The following is a 21,883-nucleotide window of genomic DNA, read 5'->3' on the forward strand; positions in this document are numbered from 1 at the left end:
ATGTCCGGTCTACTTGCAGGCCATGGGAGAATATCTTTTGCAGTATATAATTAAAACACCAGTATTACCAACATAGTCAGAAAAAAATATAATCAACAATGGGAAAAATGTACCACAAGATGCAAACAATGATATTTACAACAATAGAGACTCTGTGAATTATACTGATAGTTGATATGACGAATTATATTGTGTTTCCAAGAAAACGTTTTAGTCTAATAATTTGTCAACGTCTGTATTATTACGAAATAAATGCTTTTAAAACTATACATTTTATTACGTAAACTTATACAACAGTTAAACATTTCTTCACAATGTAAGATTACAATGTTAAAAAAATTGCACGTTTAAACGCGTGTCATTAAATATTAGATATAGTTATAGGTATGCAGTGCATTAAATGCGGGAGAATCCATGGCCTTTTGTCCACACCTGTGGAGTAACGGTCAGCGCGTCTGGCCGCGAAACCAGGTGGCCCGGGTTCGATTCCCGGTCGGGGCAAGTTACCTGGTTGAGGTTTTTCCGGGGTTTTCCCTCAACCCAATATGAGCAAATGCTGCGTAACTTTTGGTGCTGGACCCCGGATTCGTTTCACTGGCATTATCACCTTCATCTCATTCAGACGCTAAATAACCGAAGATGTTGATAAAGCGTCGTAAAATAACCTACTCCATGGCCTTTTAAAATACGTAATTAGGTTGTAAGTTGGAGATGTAATTTGGAAACTACAGGCTTAAAGTGGTAAAAGTAAAGACGCTTGCAGCTTGTTAAATAGCTTGAATACTGCATTATCTTACGTAGATTGTGGTGCTCAACTTTTTATTCTTATTAAGTAAATAATTTTACCAATTGCTCTTTAAATAGGCTTTCATGAACTTCTATCGTAAAGAAATTTATCTATCAGCGTGTCTAAGATACAATTGTACACTTACATGGCCAACTAGTGATCGTCATTCTCTTGTAGTGTAGAAGTTAACTGATGGTGTTACTTAGTTGAGACTTGTTAGTTAGTTATAACTAACGAAGTTAATGCTACTTGCACTTTGGTGCAACTATGAAGAACTTCTGATGACAATAGTTTGCTTCCTAGCTTTCTCCTTACATATCTATTCAAGCCAGCAGTGTTCTTGGTTGTCGGCTACGGTCTTGCTTTGTGTACAGAATTCAAATAAGTAAACAATCCCATAGGTTAAAATTATTGTTGGTCCACGTAGATAATTAGAATGGAACTTCAGCGAAAAGGCATTATACAGTTGCTGAATATGTTTTCTATGAATACTTAGACACGTGTAACCATATACGCCTAACGGTAGACATGATACTAAGATGGATTGTCAAATAAGTTAGATGGATCCTTTCGAGTGTAACTAATTCAGTAAAAAGAAATTATTATATTGCTTTAGTTTTATTTAGTTACTGGCTTAGAAAAATGTAAAAGCTATCATAGGATCTGCAAGTCAAATAATTTCATGGTTTTATTTTTCCATATTTAACATGTACTATCCGGTAATATAACTGTTTATAAAACAGTTATATTATCGGCTGTTCTTTATGGTTGTGAAACTTGGACTCTCACTTTGAGAGAGGAACATAGGTTAAGGGTGTTTGAGAATAAAGTGCTTAGGAAAATATTTGGGGCTAAGAGGGATGAAGTTACAGGAGAATGGAGAAAGTTACACAACACAGAACTGCACGCATTGTATTCTTCACCTGACATAATTAGGGACATTAAATCCAGACGTTTGAGATGGGCAGGGCATTTAGCACGTATGCGCGAATCCAGAAATGCATATAGAGTGTTAGTTGAGAGGCCGGAGGGAATAAGACCTTTGGGGAGGCCGAGACGTAGATGAGAGGATAATATTAAAATGGATTTGAGGGAGGTGGAATATGATGATAGAGACTGGATTAATCTTGCTCAGGATAGGGACCGATGGCGGGCTTATGTGAGGGCGGCAATTAACCTCCGGGTTCCTTAAAAGCCAGTAAGTAATTAAGTATCAACTCCGTCCCTTTGGTTAGATCAGAGAGATTTCAGTGGTAGAAGTTCAACAACAGTTTAGGAAAACAGTACTTTAAATACTGCAGGAAAAATCATCAACATAACCTACAAAATTATGTAAGCAAAGAGCTAAAAAGAAGAGGAATAAAAAAAAACTGTGTTAATACATCTGTGTAAAGAATACCGTTGACATACTTGATACAAAGGCGCGTGTCTTATCTGTCAATGTACTACGGTGATTAGCTCTTGATTTCGATTGATAAAAATAATACTCAGAAAAAAAAACTAAAACAAATACTTGATTTATGTCACCTCCGTCAAAAATTCACGACTCCGACGAAGGTAATACGGGAGGTAGTTGAATTCCATTAGCAAAACTTCGTTTTTCTGTATTGGCATCATTGACCACCCCAACTAAGGCATGCAAAACTATGGGTTCAGGTTGTATAGAAAAGATCACAGATTTTTTCAGTGACTAAAAAATTAAGTGTAACAACAGACGGAGTTGAGAACAATATTGTACGGATTCAAAATAAAATATTTAAAATATAATTTCTCTTTGGATATATGTATAATCACGTTGCAAATGTAGTATGTTATGCGTTGTGGAAATAACAATCTCTTAATTTCTAAAATTCCGTTAAGCCTTTACGTCTCTCAGAGTATTAGTCTTTATGTTAAAAAATGACTTATTGCGAGTTTATATTATATCTGTATTCTGTGTACAAAATAATAAATTAATATAATATGTTCTGAATTTGTGAGATATAGTTTTCCAAGTCATATAAAAAAAAAACGGGTATGATATAAATGATTGTACAGCGGTCAAGGAGTAAAAAACTTCCAATATAAATTAAATTATATATGTACATATTGATTCGATGCTGAAACTGATCAGAAAGAGGAAAAGGAATCATATTATCGTAGGGTTTTACATTGTTCATAGTTTGATTTTGTCTATTATGTTATTTGTATTACTGGCGGTGTGGAAGAGAAGGTCTAATGGCCTTAACTACACCAGAATAAATAAATAAAAACAAATAGATATATGAAATTAAAAAAGAATCATTGAACGTCAGGCACATGAGACATGTTTTCTTTTCAGTGCCTGATTTACAACTGTTTTAAATTGAGTTAACGCTTGGCAGGCATTTCGCTAAGGAGTTCATCAATTCATGTAAGTGACGTTAAGTTAGCTTAGGTAAAGACAATTCGTTTTAGTTATCTATAGTTAGGTTTCCGAGATTTCCGAAAATGTAATAACTAGTTTAATTAAAAATAGAAGCAGAAAGAAAAACCCGTGCAACGCCGGCTAGTGAAATATGATTTACAAAAGAAAACGTGAAACATTAGTACTCACCTGGACACATCGAACAGCATCATGCCGATTGACTGTGCTTCAGTCTGTGGCGGACACAGACAAAAATAGTGAGACAGAGTTGAGAATAAAAACTGGAGATAGACTTTGACTTGAGCATCTCGTTGTAGAAATTGTGTTTAAAATTGAAACGGGATTTTGTGAAAAACAATAAGTCAAAATTTCAAGGTTTGCAATAGAAGGAAAAAACTGTTTATTTCAATTAATACTAACTGTATTCAAGTGATTATGCTTACACATACTTTAAAGCATTCCTACTTCAATTATCACTGCATATAAATTAGCTTTTTGATTTTAAATGTATTTCCGAAAATTGACATTCTGTTTTAACAAAGAAAATCCGAAAATACTCGTACATACATTCGTTTAACATATTTATTTTACAGTTTTTAACAGTTTCTTTCAAAATTATACTCATTACAGAAATTTCTGCAAATCTGCAGAAACTAGAACATTTGAAGAGTCCACTGCAAGAATGATGGATGTCATTTGGAATACATTTTGCAGGAGAAGCAATTGAAAGTTTGAAATGCCTAGCGCTTAAAGCTTAATTGTGATTTTCCGATCATTACTGGACAATGACTATCAGTGTTAATGCCATATAACTCTGTATGTACATTCTATATGTCTTAAGCTATGCATTGACAGTCTTGGTTCATTTTCGACAAGAAAGTGACATCCATCATTCTTGCAGTGGACTCTTCAATTGTATTGAACTTAAAACTAATATATTGAATTATTACAAGGAAAAGTGAATATGTATTAGTTTAAAAATAAAATAATAGTGATATTATTGAATTCAATATACATTTTATGTATGATGAGGTACCTTAAATATAACACACTTCTCTGAAAATAACTATATACAATAATATTATACACAAGTTTACACAAATCACATAAAAATTCTATGTAACAAGTAGGCCTACAAAAAAATTGACTATTCTCTCTCTTCAGTGACAGTTTTTGGATTCTGAGGACATATATTTAACTACTTTTTCACGTCTTCCACCTTTTTATTTCCAATAGGTACTTTGCCTGTTCGATATCCTGGTTCTAATGTACTAACTATGTCTATTTTATCGCTCCCTGATGTTTTACCATAAACCTAAGTTACTAAGCACCTTATTCTCAAACACCCTTAACCTCTGTTCCTCTCTCAAAATGAGAGTCCAAGTTCCACAGCCATACAGAACAACCGGTAATATTGTTGTTTGCTTGTCTTGCTATTAGAGCTTGTTTTGCTATTAGATCTATGCAAAAGATAGTAAATATCAATACCTTAAAAACAATATACTTTGCATACTTCCACTCGGTAATGAGTTTTGGAATAATATTCTGGGGAAATTCCACAGATAGTAACAATATATTTCTATTACAAAAAAGAGTAATTAGAATAATAGTAGGTGTCAAATCTAGGGAATCGTGTAGGACTGTTTTCAAAAAACTACAAATAATGCCCATGGCTTGTCATATATCTTTTCATTAATAATCTTCCTCGTATGTAATCGTGAAAACTTTGTAACTAATTCAACAGTTCATAGCATAAATACACGTCAAAAAGTGACTTTAATACTCCATCGGCAAGTCTATCATGCTATCAAAAAGGAGTGCGTTATATGGCATTAAAAACTTTTAATAGCCTCCCTATCGATATAAAAAATGAAACTCAAAACATACAATTATTTAAGGCCAAATTAAAGAAGTACCTAATTTCTCACGCCTTCTATTCTGTAGGTGAATTCATGACATTCAATAACACTTCATGAAAGTGATACTAAAACTTTGTTTTGTACTAGTAGACTATATTGTAAATCTCGTCTGTATATATTTCATCTAGACTGTGACTATAAATTAAGATTTTTTAATAGTATTACGTTTTTTGACTTGTTCCATATTCTAGCTGTAAGCAATGTATGAATACCATGGAATTTTATAAAATATTTTAACTTTCAGCTTTTTTGAGAGCAGACAGATGAAAAAAGCTTCTCAACCGAATAATAATAAGTATTTCCCATATTTATTCTGCGCTTAATTTCCTCCCAAGCGTCAGTTACTATATTTGATACTGTTGCTCCAAGATATTTGAACGTAAACTTAATTTCTTTTCTAAATTATTGTTATTCTTTAATCAACTCTTCGAAGACAGGTCTGAACCTTACAAGTGATACCAAGAAGGCACCATTTATGAGGCAACTAGGCCAGGAGATAATGGGGTAGGGTGGCCAGCTCCTTTCCCCCTACATTGCATACATCGCCGACTAGCTACATATTACACTAGTCAGACTTCACATGCATATCAACTAATTCTTTTTCCTCTGAGATATACCGCATGATAATAGATTTACATATCAGCTAGAACCTCAATGAGAGGAAAAATTAAAGTATTTTTTTATTTCTTCAAAGAAAATAACTTAAATGGACATGGAGTTACAGTTGATGTGTATTCGTAACAATGCTATTTTGGGTTTACATCAAATATAAAGAAACCTTTAATTGAAGTAGTTTTATTTTATAAGAATGTACATTTTCACTATTTTGTAATTACGTAAAAAGCAAAGAAATCAACAGATACTCTGAATGTTAAATAAATTTCATGGTATTAAATTTGGCGTAATAAAGAATTTTGAAAACCAAAAAATTTACGTATAATTAATTCATTGAATAATTTATATTTTTATGTACAGTAATTTGATCGAAACATATCTGCTGAAACGTTTTTGTTTACATTCTCTTCTCGCAAATCTTGTAGAGTGGATACGGAGTAATGATTTCAGGTACTGTTTGCAGCGTTGCAACACTTTACATTTTGCATTATCAGAACAACTGGACGAATCAAAAAACTTATTTGACAAATCTTTTCACATTGACTTGATCTATTACCTCTGTGAATTAATATAATAGGTTCATTTTCACTCTGTATAGAATCATGTAGTTTAGAGATAGTCAGAAATTGAAGTGACACGTTAGAGGCACTACTGATGCTAGGTTTCTCATCTGGTTTCACTAGATTACTAGAAGAGAAAAAGATATGTGATGTTATTTTATGAAAAATCATTTTTATATATTTGTCTCATGATATACAGAATTGTTGAAGCTACATTTTTATACGGGTGTTTGTAGTGATGTGACAATACTAAGTTAAGTGCTTTCGTCTTGGAGTAAGTACCGGAGTAAAGAAAACGGACAACGGCTGCCGACAGACTTGCAGAACGCTTGGTTCGAAGCTCGGTCATAGTCATATGCTTCGAACTCGTCTCCGCCTCCTTCAGGAACTCTGAGAAATGAATATCACAATTAGATATTATTCTGGAAAAGTATAATAAAAGTATACTGTGGCTTTTTCAAAATATAATTAAAATATTTACTTAAATGTGACGTATAATATGTCTTCTACGAGAGACCTTCCGGGTTTAAGTATTTTCTTCGCTTCGCAAAGCGCGTCTAGCATGCAAGAGCGACCATCGACCCCGTATCTGGAAACAAATGAAACAAATTTTATTACATGTATTTATTTCAAGATATCAACATACAGGATAACCTAATTACAATGAAGTTAATGAGGTTAAATACTTTGGTGTTATTATTGATAATCATTTAAAATTGAATAATCATATTCATTATATTTGTAACAAATTACGTAAAACAATATATATGATTTTATTGTTTTAAGAAATATTTCGTCAACTAACTGTTTACGTACAATTTTTAGCATTATTTTTAAATCTATATTTATGTATGGTATTATAGGATGGAGTGGAACTTATAAATCCAACCCTTATTCCTTAATTTTACTACAGAAAAAAGTATTAACAATTTGATTTAAAAAGCAGAAAGATTACTGAGCTTAACTATTGTTTAAACATTTCAAAGTTTTCAACACTAAACAAATTTATTATTTTTGCGAGTTCGTGCGTATTTGCTTGGTTTCCGCACAAAACCAATCCACGAAAACTCTAAAATTCCACATTTAGTATTCCCAACCTAACACACATAACAATTTCCCTCTTCTTACCGCTTAAGTGACATATTGATTTTATTACTTTAGGCTTTTAACATATTATTTTTAGAGACGTTCAATATAGTAATAATTATAAATTGGAAACTTAGCCTACCACTGCAATTTCACCTAAATTGCACTGTTAACTATTGTTTTTAAATATTTGCAAAAATTAAGTAAACTCTACAACTCCACTAAAGTTACTGCATTCGTGATGCAAGTAACATTAAGGAAGCCGTGAAAAAATCAACAAGATTCCAGACTCATCTTAGACTGGGGGAAAAAAAGACAGACGTATATCACGGCCAGCTGAATATAGTAAACACAGAAAACATTTTAAAGCAACAATGTTGAAGATAGATATTTTTGTTTTGCAAATTTGCTGTCATTGAATAGAAACCAAGATGGAGATTTCATTGCAACTAATTAGAAATTCCTCTTTCAGGTATGTAATAAACGATCTTCGCACAAAATAATGTACGATACACGAGCGGTATGTTTTCTTTCAATTCTCGAAATTAAAAAAGCTCAACTACGTTTCGGTTTTTCAAACTTTTTCTCGAACATGAAAACTTCAACATACCGCTCTTGTAACGCATATTACTATTATTTTTATAAATATTTTCACAAAAATTTTAATAATTTTGAAATGTATATACATAAATATAGAAATATGGGAAATGTCTGTTATTATTCGGTTGAGAAGCTTTTATCATCCAGTCTGCTGTCAAAAAAATCCGAAAGTTAGAATTTATAAAACAGTTATATTACCGGTTTTGAAACTTGAACTCTCACTTTGAGAGAGGAACATAGGTTAAGGGTGTTTGAGAATAAGGTACTTAGGAAAATATTTGGGGCTAAGAGGGATGAAGTTACGGGAGAATGGAGAAATTTACACATCACAGAACTGCACGCATTGTATTCTTCACCTGACATAATTAGGAACATTAAATCCAGACGTTTGAGATGGGCAGGGTATGTAGCACGTATGGGCGAATCCAGAAATGCATATAGAGTGTTAGTTGGGTGGCCGGACGGGAAAAGATGGGAAGATAATATTAAAATGTATTTGAGTGAGGTGGGATATGATGGTAGAGACTGGATTAATCTTGCTCAGGATAGGGACCAATGGCGGGCTTATGTGAGGACGGCAATGAACCTCCGGGTCCCTTAAAAGCCATTAAGTAAGTATGTACAGTAGTGGCAAAAAAACCGGACCGATCCCTGTAGCTGATTTCAGAGTCACAGATTCAAATTTTGCTAGTCACAAAACACATCCATCTTGTATAATTAATTGTAACAATGACATTTATTGCATTTGTTCGATTCTTACAGTATTTTGTTTCCTTCAGTGCCTCAAACTTACAGACGAAAAAACTTTAAGAATTTTATTTTCATATGGCATCAATATTACATTCCTACCTCTATTCGGCAAAGATAACTGCGTATTTTTACATTAAATAGCAGTACATACCTCTAGCTTCACTAGCCATATTAAAATTACCACAGTTTGACAGAATACACAGCACAGGATTCTTTTGTATCAGCTACGATGGTCGGTCCGGTTTTTTTTGCCATTACTGTACATAAATATAGAACTAAAAACATGAATTTTCTGAGTTTATCTGAACCTAAATGTAAAACCAATGGAGCTGTATATGATAGCATGCGTCAAGGTCCCAGGTTATTAAAAAAAGTTATTCTAATAATATTTTAACCAGTAATCCTCTCCAAATTAATAATAATAATAATAATAATAATAATAATAATAATAAAAATTGTATTGGATTTATAATTTGAATTTAAAGATACTTAACATTTTTTTAATCTGTGATTTACTCACTCTCAATTTTATTTTGTTTGTATTGGAATCCTCTCCTGAGTATGAGTCTTACTAATTCAGGAGTGGGGTAGTTTATATTATATTAACTTATATTCATTCAATTCAATTCAATTTATTAAGCCATTAAACATACAGTGATAGGCTTCGTCACAACATACATTTGAAAATACACATATAATTGAAAAAAGTAAAGTTTAATTAGGATGAAAACACAAAACATTTTGAAACTCTAAAATTAATGAAAACACTTCACTCTTAATGTAATAATTGTAACTAAATGTAAATTACTTTATTTATTAAAATAATTTCTTATGAATTTATGTTAAGAAACTCATCTACAGAGTAGAAAGGATTAATTAAAAGCCAATTATAAAATATAGCTTTGAAACTATTGGCTGGTAACTTATAATATTGACTGGGAAGCTTATTATACAATTTCATCCCCATGACAGAAAAATTTGTACTAGTTTTATGTAATCTACAGTATGGAATATTAATTTGTTCACTATTTCTAATTTCATGATCATGTATATTGGCTATTAACGAGTAATTGTCTATATTTTGTCGAGTGTAAAGGACTAGATCGTATATATATAAATTTATGACAGTTAATATCTGTGATTGTTTGAAAAGAGGTCGACAATGTTCAAGATAGTTTGATTGACATAGAATTCTAATGGCTTTCTTTTGCAAAATCAAAACACTTCCAATTTTGCTACCATTTCCCCAGAAAATTAAGGCATACCTAATTATCGACTGAAAGAACGAAAAGTAGGCACATCTTAAATAATTTTGAGAAACGCAAGTCACTAATTTATTTAATAAATATATAACTCTTGATAATTTTGTGCATATATATTCGATATGTTTTTGCCACGTTAAACTGGAGTCTATAAAAAGTCCTAGAAATTTGGTATAGTTTTGTATGTTGTCCTTTTTTATTACATTTCTGATTTACTAGCAAAATAAATAAATAATAAATAGAAACTGTTACTTTGGACGCGACTCTAGCACTCTTAATTGCCATATCTTCTTCTTGTATATTTAAATTTTGAAGAAAGACTTACATACAGATGATTAGTGATTAATATCATGTGTGGGCACCATGCTAAAAGGCTGCAGTGCCACTGGAATTGGAATGCTCTAACTCTGGTGTCTTATCGAATATCTATCTTGACTAACGTTCGCCGCTACTTACAAGTCCATCAAGGCCTCAACATTGCGAAACAGCTCTAGTCGCTCTCTTCTGTGTAGTTCATGGTGCCCGGGGGAACTCCTGCCCTCTCTTCCAGGACCCCTATTGAAATAGAGCCGGGTGCTGTTGGGCAGGCTGAACCCCAGATCAGCCTCGCAAATGCAATTCCACGTGGGCGCTGGTGTCAGTTCCCATATATAAGAATTAGCAAAGGATAAATTTACCTGCAACATAAATACATTTACCTCATTGTAGGTACACGATCGGAATAGATGTGAGCGCGTGAATATTTGAGTTGGCTAACGCCTCTAATATATGCATGCAGTCTCAAGACCTGCAGTGTGACTAAAACTCCCAGTACTCCTTATACAGAGTGCGGCAAATCATCCTCCCTAATTTAAAGTTTAAATAAAAAACAGATGGATCAAAATAAGGAAACTTTATTAATATGAATGGTATCTTAACAGTGGGAATTTTTCATTTTTCCAATAACGTGTCTCTCAAGTGGTGTCCTTCACTATCAATGCATTGTTGAATGCGACTTCAGAAATTCTGCATCACTCTAACTAGCATTTCTTGAGGAATAAGGCCAATTTCTTCTTGTATTGCATTTCTTAGGTCTGGCAAAGTCCTTTGCCGATGTTTGAACACCTCAGCCTTAAGTTGCCCCCATAGAAAAAAATCGCAGGGTGCAAGGTCTGGTGATCGTGCTGGCCAGGGGACGTCGCCACGTGAAGAAATTAAGCGTCCGGGAAATATCTAAGCAGCGATAACGGAATTACCACTTACCAGAAACGACACCACAGCGTAAGCACGTTCTTCACCCGTCCACGGCATAGTTGGAATTCGTTACAGATTACAATTTGCACTAATTGAATGTCAATTCCGTGTATTCAATGTCCTATTCAATTCTTGTTGTTATGCACATGTCATTTGATATCGTTATGACAACGCATGTAAACCTAAATTTCCCACTGTTTAGATACAGTTCATATTAATACAGTTTCCTTATTTTTATCCATCTGTCCTTTATTTATACTTTAAATTAAGGAGGATGTTTTGCCGCACCCTTTATTTACTGAATTATTTGTGAAATTAATATATTTACTTAAAATTAATTAGACTTTATTTGTCTCTAATGAATTCGAAATTTCCTTCCGTTGCTTCTCAAGAAGAATTTAGTGCAGTCGCTCTTGATGCCTCATTTTGATTACTGTGACACTCTCTGCACTGACCTTAACATGAGACTGACAGACAGACTACAGCGTGTTCGTAATGCATGTGTTCGATTTATTTGCAACGTCCATAGATCTGACCGCATCACACCTTCACTAAATATGCTGTCCTGGGCCCGTCTCAAAGAGCGAAGAACTATTCACTCTCTCACTTTACTCTTCAATATTCTTCAAACCTCTAACCCTAGCTACTTAGCTTCTCGTTTTCAACATTTGTCCTCATATCACGAAATAGATACTTGCTTACAACACCATATTACACTCTGCATTCCTAAACACAGAACACCCTTCTACTCTTCATCTTTTACCGTCTCTGCAGCTCATCTCTGGAACTCTCTACCACAACATGTCAGAGACTGTTGGACATTGTCTAGTTTCAAAAATAAACTAAAATTACACTTTTTAAATTCAGAATCCTTTCAGTTATAAACCCTCATCTCTGCGATAGTTTTGTAAAAATATATAAATATCTTTTTTCCTCCTTTCCCCTTTTTGGTCTCTTGATCACCAGATGAATTTATTATCATACCCTTTTTATTGTGAATTTTATTTAATTTTCGTATTTATTTTCTTTTTTTATTATTTTATTACATTTCATTTTGTTATATTCTTCCTTACGTTCTTCATATTAACTATTTGTACTAAATGAGTTGCTTTTATTATATTTCAATGTATTTTACTTTCTTTTTTTTCTATTATAGTATTATTTTCATGTTGTTTAGTGTCGATTTATTATGCTACTAACCATACCCGTGCGCTCCGCTGCACCTGTTAGAAATAAATATAAAGTAATTACATAATTGAAATAGGATTTTTGATCCAGGCAACAACTTTTACAACAGCGCAAGATAATCTGCTTCGCTCATTACCCATTTTTTTGCATTGCATTTATTGCATATATATTTTATGTATTTTAACACGATTCAATTGAGCATAGTTAAAATGTGAATTATAAAATAATGGATTGCTAAGCTAACGTACTATTACTGCATACTAAATCAATACACTCTCGTTGTTCGTTAATTCTCTGAGATTAAAATGAGTGTACATAAATATTATTTTAAGAAATACAGAAAACGAATGTACAAAATAGCCTATCAAATTTTCTGTGCATAAGAGGCTATTTTAATCTTACCTGTCCTCGATTTACTTAAACGTTACTGTAATAACATTATACCATTATGTCCATCTAGAGAAACTACACTTTGCAATGGTGAAATAATAATTAAAAATACAAATCGGTTACTGTAATTTAGCTTCTGATATTACTTCATACAAACACAGGAACATTGTCTGTTGGCTATGTATAATAGCTTTCGATTGTTGATGTCCAAGGCCCCTGTTTCGATTGTTGTTGTCCAAGGCCCCTTATAGACGAAGTCATTTGTTCTTAATTCATTGCACCGTCTTAGATGGCGTTATTTTAATTTTAAAACTCATTTATCTCATTAAATATCAGTCCTATCAAAATTTTGTAAAGAATAAAAGTTATCGTAAATCGGTTTTAAAGAAACTTTTGTTATGTAACAGTTTTCACAAAAATCAATAATAAGCGAGATATTTCGATTTATTTAATTCAGGCCCCCTTATAACCCCCCTTTTAAATAAAGTATTTTGAATGCCATACAGCCTAAAATCTAAGTTATAACTAACTTAATTTGTATTCCAATTTTCATATAAATCGGTTTAGCCATTATCGCGAGAAAAGGTAACAAACATACAGACAGACATAAAAACAAAAATTTCAAAAATGTGATTTTCGGTTTCAGGGTGGTTAATTATATATGTTAGGACCAATTATTTTTGGAAAATCGAAAATTAAAAGAAAAATTTCGGCTACAGATTTATTATTAGTATAGATTATCATAATTTTTTGTAATATGTTAGTATTCTGTTCCTTAACTTTTTTTAAATTTTTCACTGATTGTATACTTTGTGACCTGATAGAATGTAACAGAAGGCCCTATGGGCTTAACTCTGCCAATATAAATAAAGAATTATTATTATTATTATTATTATTATTATTATTATTATTATTATTATTATTATTATTGCTATTGTCGTTACTATACTTACCACAAAAGAACTCCCTGCTGGGAAAGTTAGATATCGCCTCTTTCTGGAAAGCACTTTATTATATTTGTTGCTACTTTCAACTTCACAGCCGCAAAACCTCACCACTTCAATAGAAAGCAACAGACAGATCAGTTGTCGCATCATATTCAAGCATTATCCTACGCAAGACAGACAATATGCAAATTAATATGGAGATAGCTAGCTTATATGTACACCTCATTCATAACTGCTCATATTGTAATCGATATGTCCACATAAACTTCACGACATTGAGATTTTTTTTATTTTATGTTATTATTATTTTTCATTTTCTTTTAGAATATTGAGAGTGTAAGTACAGAATGCAAATTTCAAATAACACACATTTGAGATTCATGTTAATTACCGTAATACATAGAAACAATAATAATAATAATAATAACAATAATAATAATAATAATAATAATAATAATAACAGTAATGACAATATCATAATAATCACATAACAATAACAACCAAATTACATCACCAAAATTTCCCACTGTAACCCTGAGGAAATCAAAGATTATAATATGTTGATGACATTAATTTGAATTGGAATTTTCAACTTAAAGAAACGACAAAAAAAATCTGTTCCTCCATTCACTGTTTGAGTCGCTTGAGAAACTTCTTGCCCCAGCAACTAAAACTTACCCTAGTGCAAACCCTAGTAATGCCGCATTTCGATTATTGTGACGTTTTGTTAAGTGACCTAAGTTCTGAACTGTCAGTCAAGTTACAGCGAGCTGAGAATATGTGCGTCAGATACGTGTGCAACATCCGACGATATGATCACATATCACCGTCCTTCGCAAGTCTTTCGTGGCTCCGACTTAAAGAACGCAGAACTTTACACTCCTTGTCATTGCTCTTTCGAATTCTGCACACCTTAACACCAAATTACCTTTCGTCTCGTTTCTCTTATCTATACTCTAACCACGACATAAATACCAGATCACTTATCTGTGGCACATTAAGTATACCTCTTCATAGAACATCTCGTTATTCATCATCTTTTACAGTATTCACCTCGCGACAATGGAATTCCCTGTCACAAAGTATTAGGGGCTGCAAGACAATAAACACTTTCAAAAACAGCTTAAAAGATAACATTCTTAGCATTTCACTCCAATCATACTGACTTAAACTATCACTGTCTACATTGTTACTCCTTCCTTTAGACATGAATCCTGATAGTGCTGTATTTTCAAAATTGTCTCATAATAATCTCTTTCTATTATCTAACATTATTTGAAATATATTAACATTCTATGTATTTTAGTTTAATTCCGCTATATAGTTTGTATTTTAGTGTTTAATTAATAGTTCATAATATTTTGTTGTTTAATTCGTGAATAACTCTTGTATACATGTAGCTCTTATCTAAATCAAATTATCGAATTCTTTGTAAGTTGATACATATGGATGTATACTTTTGCTGGTTGACTGGAAGAGAAGGCCTTACGGCCTTAACTCTGCCAGCTAAAATAAATCATTATTATTATTATTATTATTATTATTATTATTAGTAGTAGTAGTAGTAGTAGTAGTAGTAGTAGTAGTAGTAGTAGTAGTAGTAGTAGTAAGTCTAATTATTTATTTCATTTATTATTAGGACCTATTATTAATGTTCTAAGCAGCATCGATTGGCCAAGAATTGGGTAGAATAATGTCTATAATAATAGCACAACAATAGTAAATGAAATGATAAAAATTAACAATAAAATTTGTCTGTATATGTCTCACAAATTTTGCAAAAAATAATTCCTTAAATCATTCATTCATTCATTCATTCATTCATTCATTCATTCATAGTGTTTTGCCCAGGGATAGGTGCTTCACTGTAAACCCAGCATTCTCTTCTCTTTCCTATTTTCCGCTTTCCTCTTACTTCCGCATAAGATCCACGTATTTTAACGTTCATCATACAATATCTTCTTCTGCGCTGAAATGAAATGATGTGGAGATTTTTTGGGATGCCACAGGGGAACCGGAGTTCTTGGAAAAACCCCTGTGTTACCTGAACCACGGACTTGCCCAACACATGTTATAAATCGGAAGTACGTCGGGAATGGATCCCGAGTCCACAGGATTATAAGTCCAGCGGTTAATTTATTCGCATTATTAAATCCGGCGTTCTTGTTGCTACACCGTACATAATTTTATTATTCTCGCGACTCTCCGTCCCTTTCCACTTAATATTCTTCAAAAAAGTTTTGCCTCATTCATAAATGTAACACTGAAAAAATTATGTTTGTTATTATTATTATTATTATTATTATTATTATTATATTCTCTTACGTACCTATATGAAGAAATATGATGTCCAGAAAGAAATGTTTCCCTTCTTTGGTAGTTTTGCATTGAGTGCTTCAAGACAGACTTCAACACATGGTTTGTTTCCCGTTTGAAGATGGTAATTGAAAGAAATTAAGTCAATTAACATGAAGCAGTCCACACCTGTGGAGTAACGGTCAGCATGTCTGGCTGCGAAACCAGGTGGCCCGGGTTCGAATCCCTGTCGGAGCAAGTTACTTGGTTGAGGTTTTTTCCGGGGTTTTCCCTCAACCCAATACGAGCAAATGCTGGGTAACTTTCGGTGCTGGATCCCGGACTCATTTCACCGGCATTATCACCTTTATATCATTCAGACGCTAAATAACCTAGATGTTGATACAGCGTCGTAAAATAACCCAATTAAAAAAAAAGAAAAAAACATGAAGCAAGTTGCAACACATTATGTCTCTAGCTCATAGACCTCAAGCTCTGAACGTGACCCTACATGAACTGGAAATATATTAATACAGCTTTCCTTCCACTTTCTTAAGCATACTCGTATTATTATTTTTTATAGTTGCATACTGTACGTGAAAAGGCAGTTTCATTCCCTCGTAATAAACAGAATGTAGGTGTCCATATTTAGTCCTTACGCCAAATTTCTTCTACTATCTCTTTTTTTTTTCATCACATGTCGCATCCTTCCGGATGGCAGTGGAACTAGAATTCTGGGTGAATTAACCCTTAAATTTGCAAAGTACCCTATAGGATACAACAGGTTAATAGGCTATATGCTATAATTTCAATAGAACAATAGAAAAAAAATTGGTAGGGATAATACTATGGATCATATAAAATATGGGCATTGCGATAGTTGTTTTCTTTACGGTCCGACAAGGTTTAATAAACTGCTATGAGAAATGAAGATTTGCCAATTTAAGGGTAAAGAGCGAATATAACATACATTGAGTTCTGTTACAGAAGTCGTCACTCAGAGAACTCTAATTCATGTTTGAGAAGAAAGGAAAAGAATTTCAAGGGCGTATTTCATTAGATCTGTATTTACTAGTACAACCAGCGAATAGGGATTATAAAGAATGGACACTGAGCGAATTTTCCTGTGTTTTGTATCTCTGTGCGCCAGCGGTTAGTTCCACTTTCAAGCGCTAGAGGTAGTGTAATCGAGCATACGCTAAGATAACAATTGAGAATAGAGTTAAAGCACAGGATCCAAACATCGCCTACCTTATTGCATAATCCAGTAACGCTTTGCTTGAAATAAATTCAAGTTAACAGATTTTCCTTATTTCTCAGTGACAAACTAGTTGTAATAATAATATTTTATATTTCAGATATAATACAATATATTATAGAATAATATAATACATTATAAAATTAAGTATCGAATTCGTTTAATATTGGTATATAATATTATATAGGAATATGGTTTTACTTCTCATAAGAGTTTTGTTTTTCCATTTTCAGCGCTATCAGATCATTACATATTTTAATTGTTGTTGGGGTCAACGTCTCAACTCTCATTATAAAGGAACTCTAGAGTCTAGACATTGCAGTTAATGAAGGATTTATTATTTTATGGATTCAATTTATTTTATTTGAGTACATAATGTACCTAGATGTATTAATTATATGTGTTATATTTCCGCTGTGTCGACTGCTAGCTGGTGTGATGTCAGCGCCAACTCTAGGGAGAAAGCAGAATCTGACGCTTTAGCTGGCTTGAAGGTCATTGAAATCAGTCCGGCTGCATCAAAGGTACCGACACGAAGTGTCCATACTTTATAATCCCTATTCGCTGGTACAACCTTTTGACTTATCATGGATACAAGTTTATTCAATTATTCAATGAAATAATTGATTGTTATAAATAAATACTTCAAATTACTTCTTCCAACTGAATCACGTATTTCAATAATTTTATGTAACGTAATTTTCCCGGGGAGATCTTCAGTTATCAGAATACAAAGAAATTTACCTTTTTCAAAGTCTGGTATACCAGATACGAGACTCGCTAATATTTCTATATTTCCTTTCCTGAATTTAGGGAGCCAGGTTGCACTCACGAAGAAATTTTGGGTGCTTGGTGCGGTGAATGTAATTTAGTTTCCTTACCTGATGATTTCTGTCAATATAGTTTTAATTGAAAGAGTTGATTTTTTTTTTTTCATGTGAAACTCTATATTCTGAAAGAATTCCTTCCAGGAATGCCGTTCTTTGGCACGTCGATAGATTAAAACTGTCACTCATGGCTGATATAGTTTTGCTTGTGAATAGATTTTTGGGCAGTTTGAAAGTAATTAATTTTTTTTCTTCTCCTTAATGCCTATTTTCTTTAAATAATAAAAGTAATAAACCAATTTCATCTACACTAAAAATGAAAATGCATAATTTTGACTGTTCCGATATAAATTGCAATTGTTCAGTTATTAATGAAGTTAATGAAGTTAAATAATAATAATAATAATAATAATAATAATAATAATAATAATAATAGTAATAATATAATAATAGGTATAAATAAAATTCTTCTTGTTACTTTCAGTTTCTTTCTATTTAATATTCTTTACAAAAACTGGAAATCTGTCACAGGAAAAAATTATGTTTATCGTTATACAGTGTGTCTTTATAAAATGTTAACATTGATATCCGTATTGATTCACACTTACATACACTAATTCCAAAATTACTCCACTCATTTACCAAGGTATAAGGAACCTTGTCCACGTGGTTTGCAGAAGTTTGATACACATTTCTCATGGAATTGCTTAAATTACATCCCTCATACTCTCTCTCTCTCGCTCTCTCTCTCTCTCTCTCTCTCTCGCAGATCTTCAATATTACGTGGCTTGATTGCATACATCGCTACATGATTTTTCAGCATAACCCATAGCCAAAAATCGCAGAGAGTAAGATCCGGCGAACGTGCTGGCCATTGCATTGATCCTCCTCTACCAATCCATCTCCGGTGAAAATGTTTCCTTAAAATACTTTCGGACATTCCGAGCATAGTGTGGTGGAGCATCTTCCAAGATTTTGCAAATAGTTCACCCGGAGAGATCAGATTCTGCACTGAATCGTCTTGTTGATTTGCTTGGACTACGTAAGAAAATCTCTTGCACAGCGACTATGTTTTCCAGTAAATGGCCTGTACGTGGTCGACCACTGTTCGCTTTTTAATTGTCAGCAACTTAGCCGGTTTCAACGAACTTTTCACAAATCGGTAAATGTGTAATCAACATGGTGGAAATGTTGAAGCAGTCATATATATTTTCCGCAATCTTCGGTATTTGCTCAAGGCTGAATCTTGTATTAGCCGTTTGTACAATAGGTTTAGATATGAACACAAATTAATTGTAACCATGGAAATGCCATGACCTACCTTAATTTTGAAGAATGTTGTATCCAAAGTCCTGAGTATAATCACATAAACTGGATCACTATCCTATTAAGTGTTAATATTTTTTACAGACACGGCGTATGATTCTGTTACCTGTGTGAAGATATAATATGATGCTCAGAATGAAATGTTCCCTTCCTTCGGTAGATTAGAATTGAGAGACGTTGACAGATTGTCAGTTTTTCGCTTGAAGATGTTAATTGACAGTAATTAAGCTGATTAACATAACACAAGTTGCACCACTTTGTGTTAAGTTCATAGACCTGAAGCTCTGGAAATAATCTTATGGAAACTGATATTTTTTTTTTATAATTTTCCTTATACATTCTAAAGTTTTTTTTTCTCAAAATTTTGCTTTGTGCCTGAAAAGGCAGTCCCAGTCCCAGGTACTACACATAAGGTACGAATTAGGTATTTCGTCTCTTTGAGATTGTTTTTCATCGTGTGTGGCATTCTTGCGGTTGCCCATGGAACCACTAATCTGTGTGAATTAGAAGTGTATACACATTAATTTTTGGCACCAAACTTTGCGTTGGTTTCCTGTCAACGACGAATTCTGTAAGTGTTAGGTTCAGCGGGTACATGTCCTTAGGCCAGGTGAGTGATTTAAGCATAGAAATATCTTATTGTATAGGCATTAAAGTAATGATCCTGTATTTAAGTAATGTTCTTGGCGCCCGTTTACCCCTCATATTTCGGAGCAGAACAGAGCAATTATTCTGTATTCTTCTTCTTCTTCTTCTTCTTCTTCTGCTTCAAGCTGTAGGCTTTAAGCCCGTTGCGGCTCCTTTATTTCTCGTATCCACCTTTTTGCTGGTCGGCCGATACTTCTTTTGCCAGTGGGTACATAGTCAGCGATTATTTTCAGGGTTCTATCTTGGCTCATGCGTTGTACGTGTTCCCACCATTTCTGTTTATACTCATCTACAGTTTCTAAGAGGCTGTTAACTTTTAGGTTGTTTCTTATTTCCTCATTTCTGATGTGATCCAGTCGAAGAAATCGCACTTCGAAGAAATCGCATTTCAGCTGTCTGTAGTCGGCTTCTTTCTTTCTCTTTTAAGGTCCAAGTTTCACTCGCATATAAGCCCGTTGGTATTGCCATAACTTTATATAGTTTAATCTGTGTATCTTTCCTTGTTTTATTCGGAGTGTTCTTCTAATGGTCCCACATATATTATTAAATTTGGCAATTTTATAATCAATATCTTTTTCATGAGTATGTGATAGATGGCAGTCAAGGGAGTTAAAAGTTATGATATAATCTTCCACTACTACCTTTGATCTCACCACCCTTTTGCCCATAAATGTCATTACTTTTGTTTTTTCTTTCGAAATAGTTAGATTCATATTTTTCGTAATTTTACATAATTCAAATAGTCCCCTTTGCAACGTATCCTCGTCACTAGCTAATATGACTTGATCAATTCCTAATTCCGTCGTTGAGTAAAAATTTTGCACGGTCTAATATACAGGGCGACCCATATTTATGTCCAACTTTCTATTCGTTTATCATAAGTAAATGAATTAACGTGACAGGATCAAAGTAGCATGAACTAATAGTCCAGTCATTAGGATTGCTTAAAATTCCACCAATATTAAAATTCGATGTAAGCACCAGCATTTGCTTAACATTTTTCCAGACGTGGCTGAACGTTCCGTACTGCTCTCACAAGCATTTAGTTTGGCACCCGGACACATCCTCTCGTCTGACTATAGAATGTGTCGCAGAAGGTTAGGTTCCTCTTGAATCCATGCTAGTAGAGACTCCGCAAACTCCATTCTGATATCACAGTCCTCACATGACAGAGCTTGCACAAAGTGTGGCTTCCATGGCCGCCAATTCATTTCCTTTATCAACCGCTGCACGGACCCATAGGATACACCAGATTCCCGCTGGTACTGTCGAATGGATTTCTTAGGACTTCTCTGGAAGGCCTCAGTAGCGGCTGCTTTGGCCTCCTCTGTGGTCACGGAGAACACAATAAAGTGAAATAAAATGACAGCTTCTTTCGTGCTTTCAATGGTATGGAACACGGTACATTTTAGCGGTGGAATGGGTCACTTAATCTGATTGGTTTCGGTACTGCAGTGTAACAAAAAGTTGAATATAAAAATATAGGTCACTCTGTGTAATATAATTTATTTCCAGTTGACTTCTAAAAAATCAAGAACTTTTCACCTTAGGAAAATGTGACACTAGGTCCCATCCAGCACTTCTGTTAAAAAAGGTGTCCTCCAATTTTATTCTTCACTGCAGTTTCTGCTGATATGCCACTTTTTTTCGAGGAGCATCTTGAAATAAATTACATTAAAAAGTTAGACCGTGGCTAATTTTCTCCCCTATCTCTATTACTGAAGAAAAATTTTCATAACTATTGTGTGTTGAATGCCTGGACATTTGGCAACAAAGCCATTAGTCTTATTGAACTCCAATACTTTT

The 21,883-nt window shown here is 33.4% G+C and overlaps 2 protein-coding genes across 2 annotated transcripts in view; one reads left to right on the forward strand and one right to left on the reverse strand.

Moving 5' to 3' along the window:
• Positions 1-21,883, forward strand: part of LOC138707996 (uncharacterized) — a 135,967-nt gene that overhangs the window by 71,790 nt on the left and 42,294 nt on the right. The window lies entirely within an intron of this gene.
• LOC138709581 (uncharacterized) lies at positions 3,664-13,883 on the reverse strand. Its single transcript, XM_069840464.1, has 4 exons — positions 13,730-13,883; positions 10,422-10,642; positions 6,749-6,856; positions 3,664-6,657 (listed from the first exon to the last, which is right to left on the reverse strand). Exons 1-4 carry the CDS (start codon positions 13,871-13,873, stop codon positions 6,522-6,524), a joined length of 609 nt encoding a protein of 202 aa, XP_069696565.1. The 5' UTR covers positions 13,874-13,883; the 3' UTR covers positions 3,664-6,521.

Source organism: Periplaneta americana, chromosome 1 (genome assembly GCF_040183065.1).
Source record: "Periplaneta americana isolate PAMFEO1 chromosome 1, P.americana_PAMFEO1_priV1, whole genome shotgun sequence".
Lineage (NCBI taxonomy): Eukaryota > Metazoa > Arthropoda > Insecta > Blattodea > Blattidae > Periplaneta > Periplaneta americana.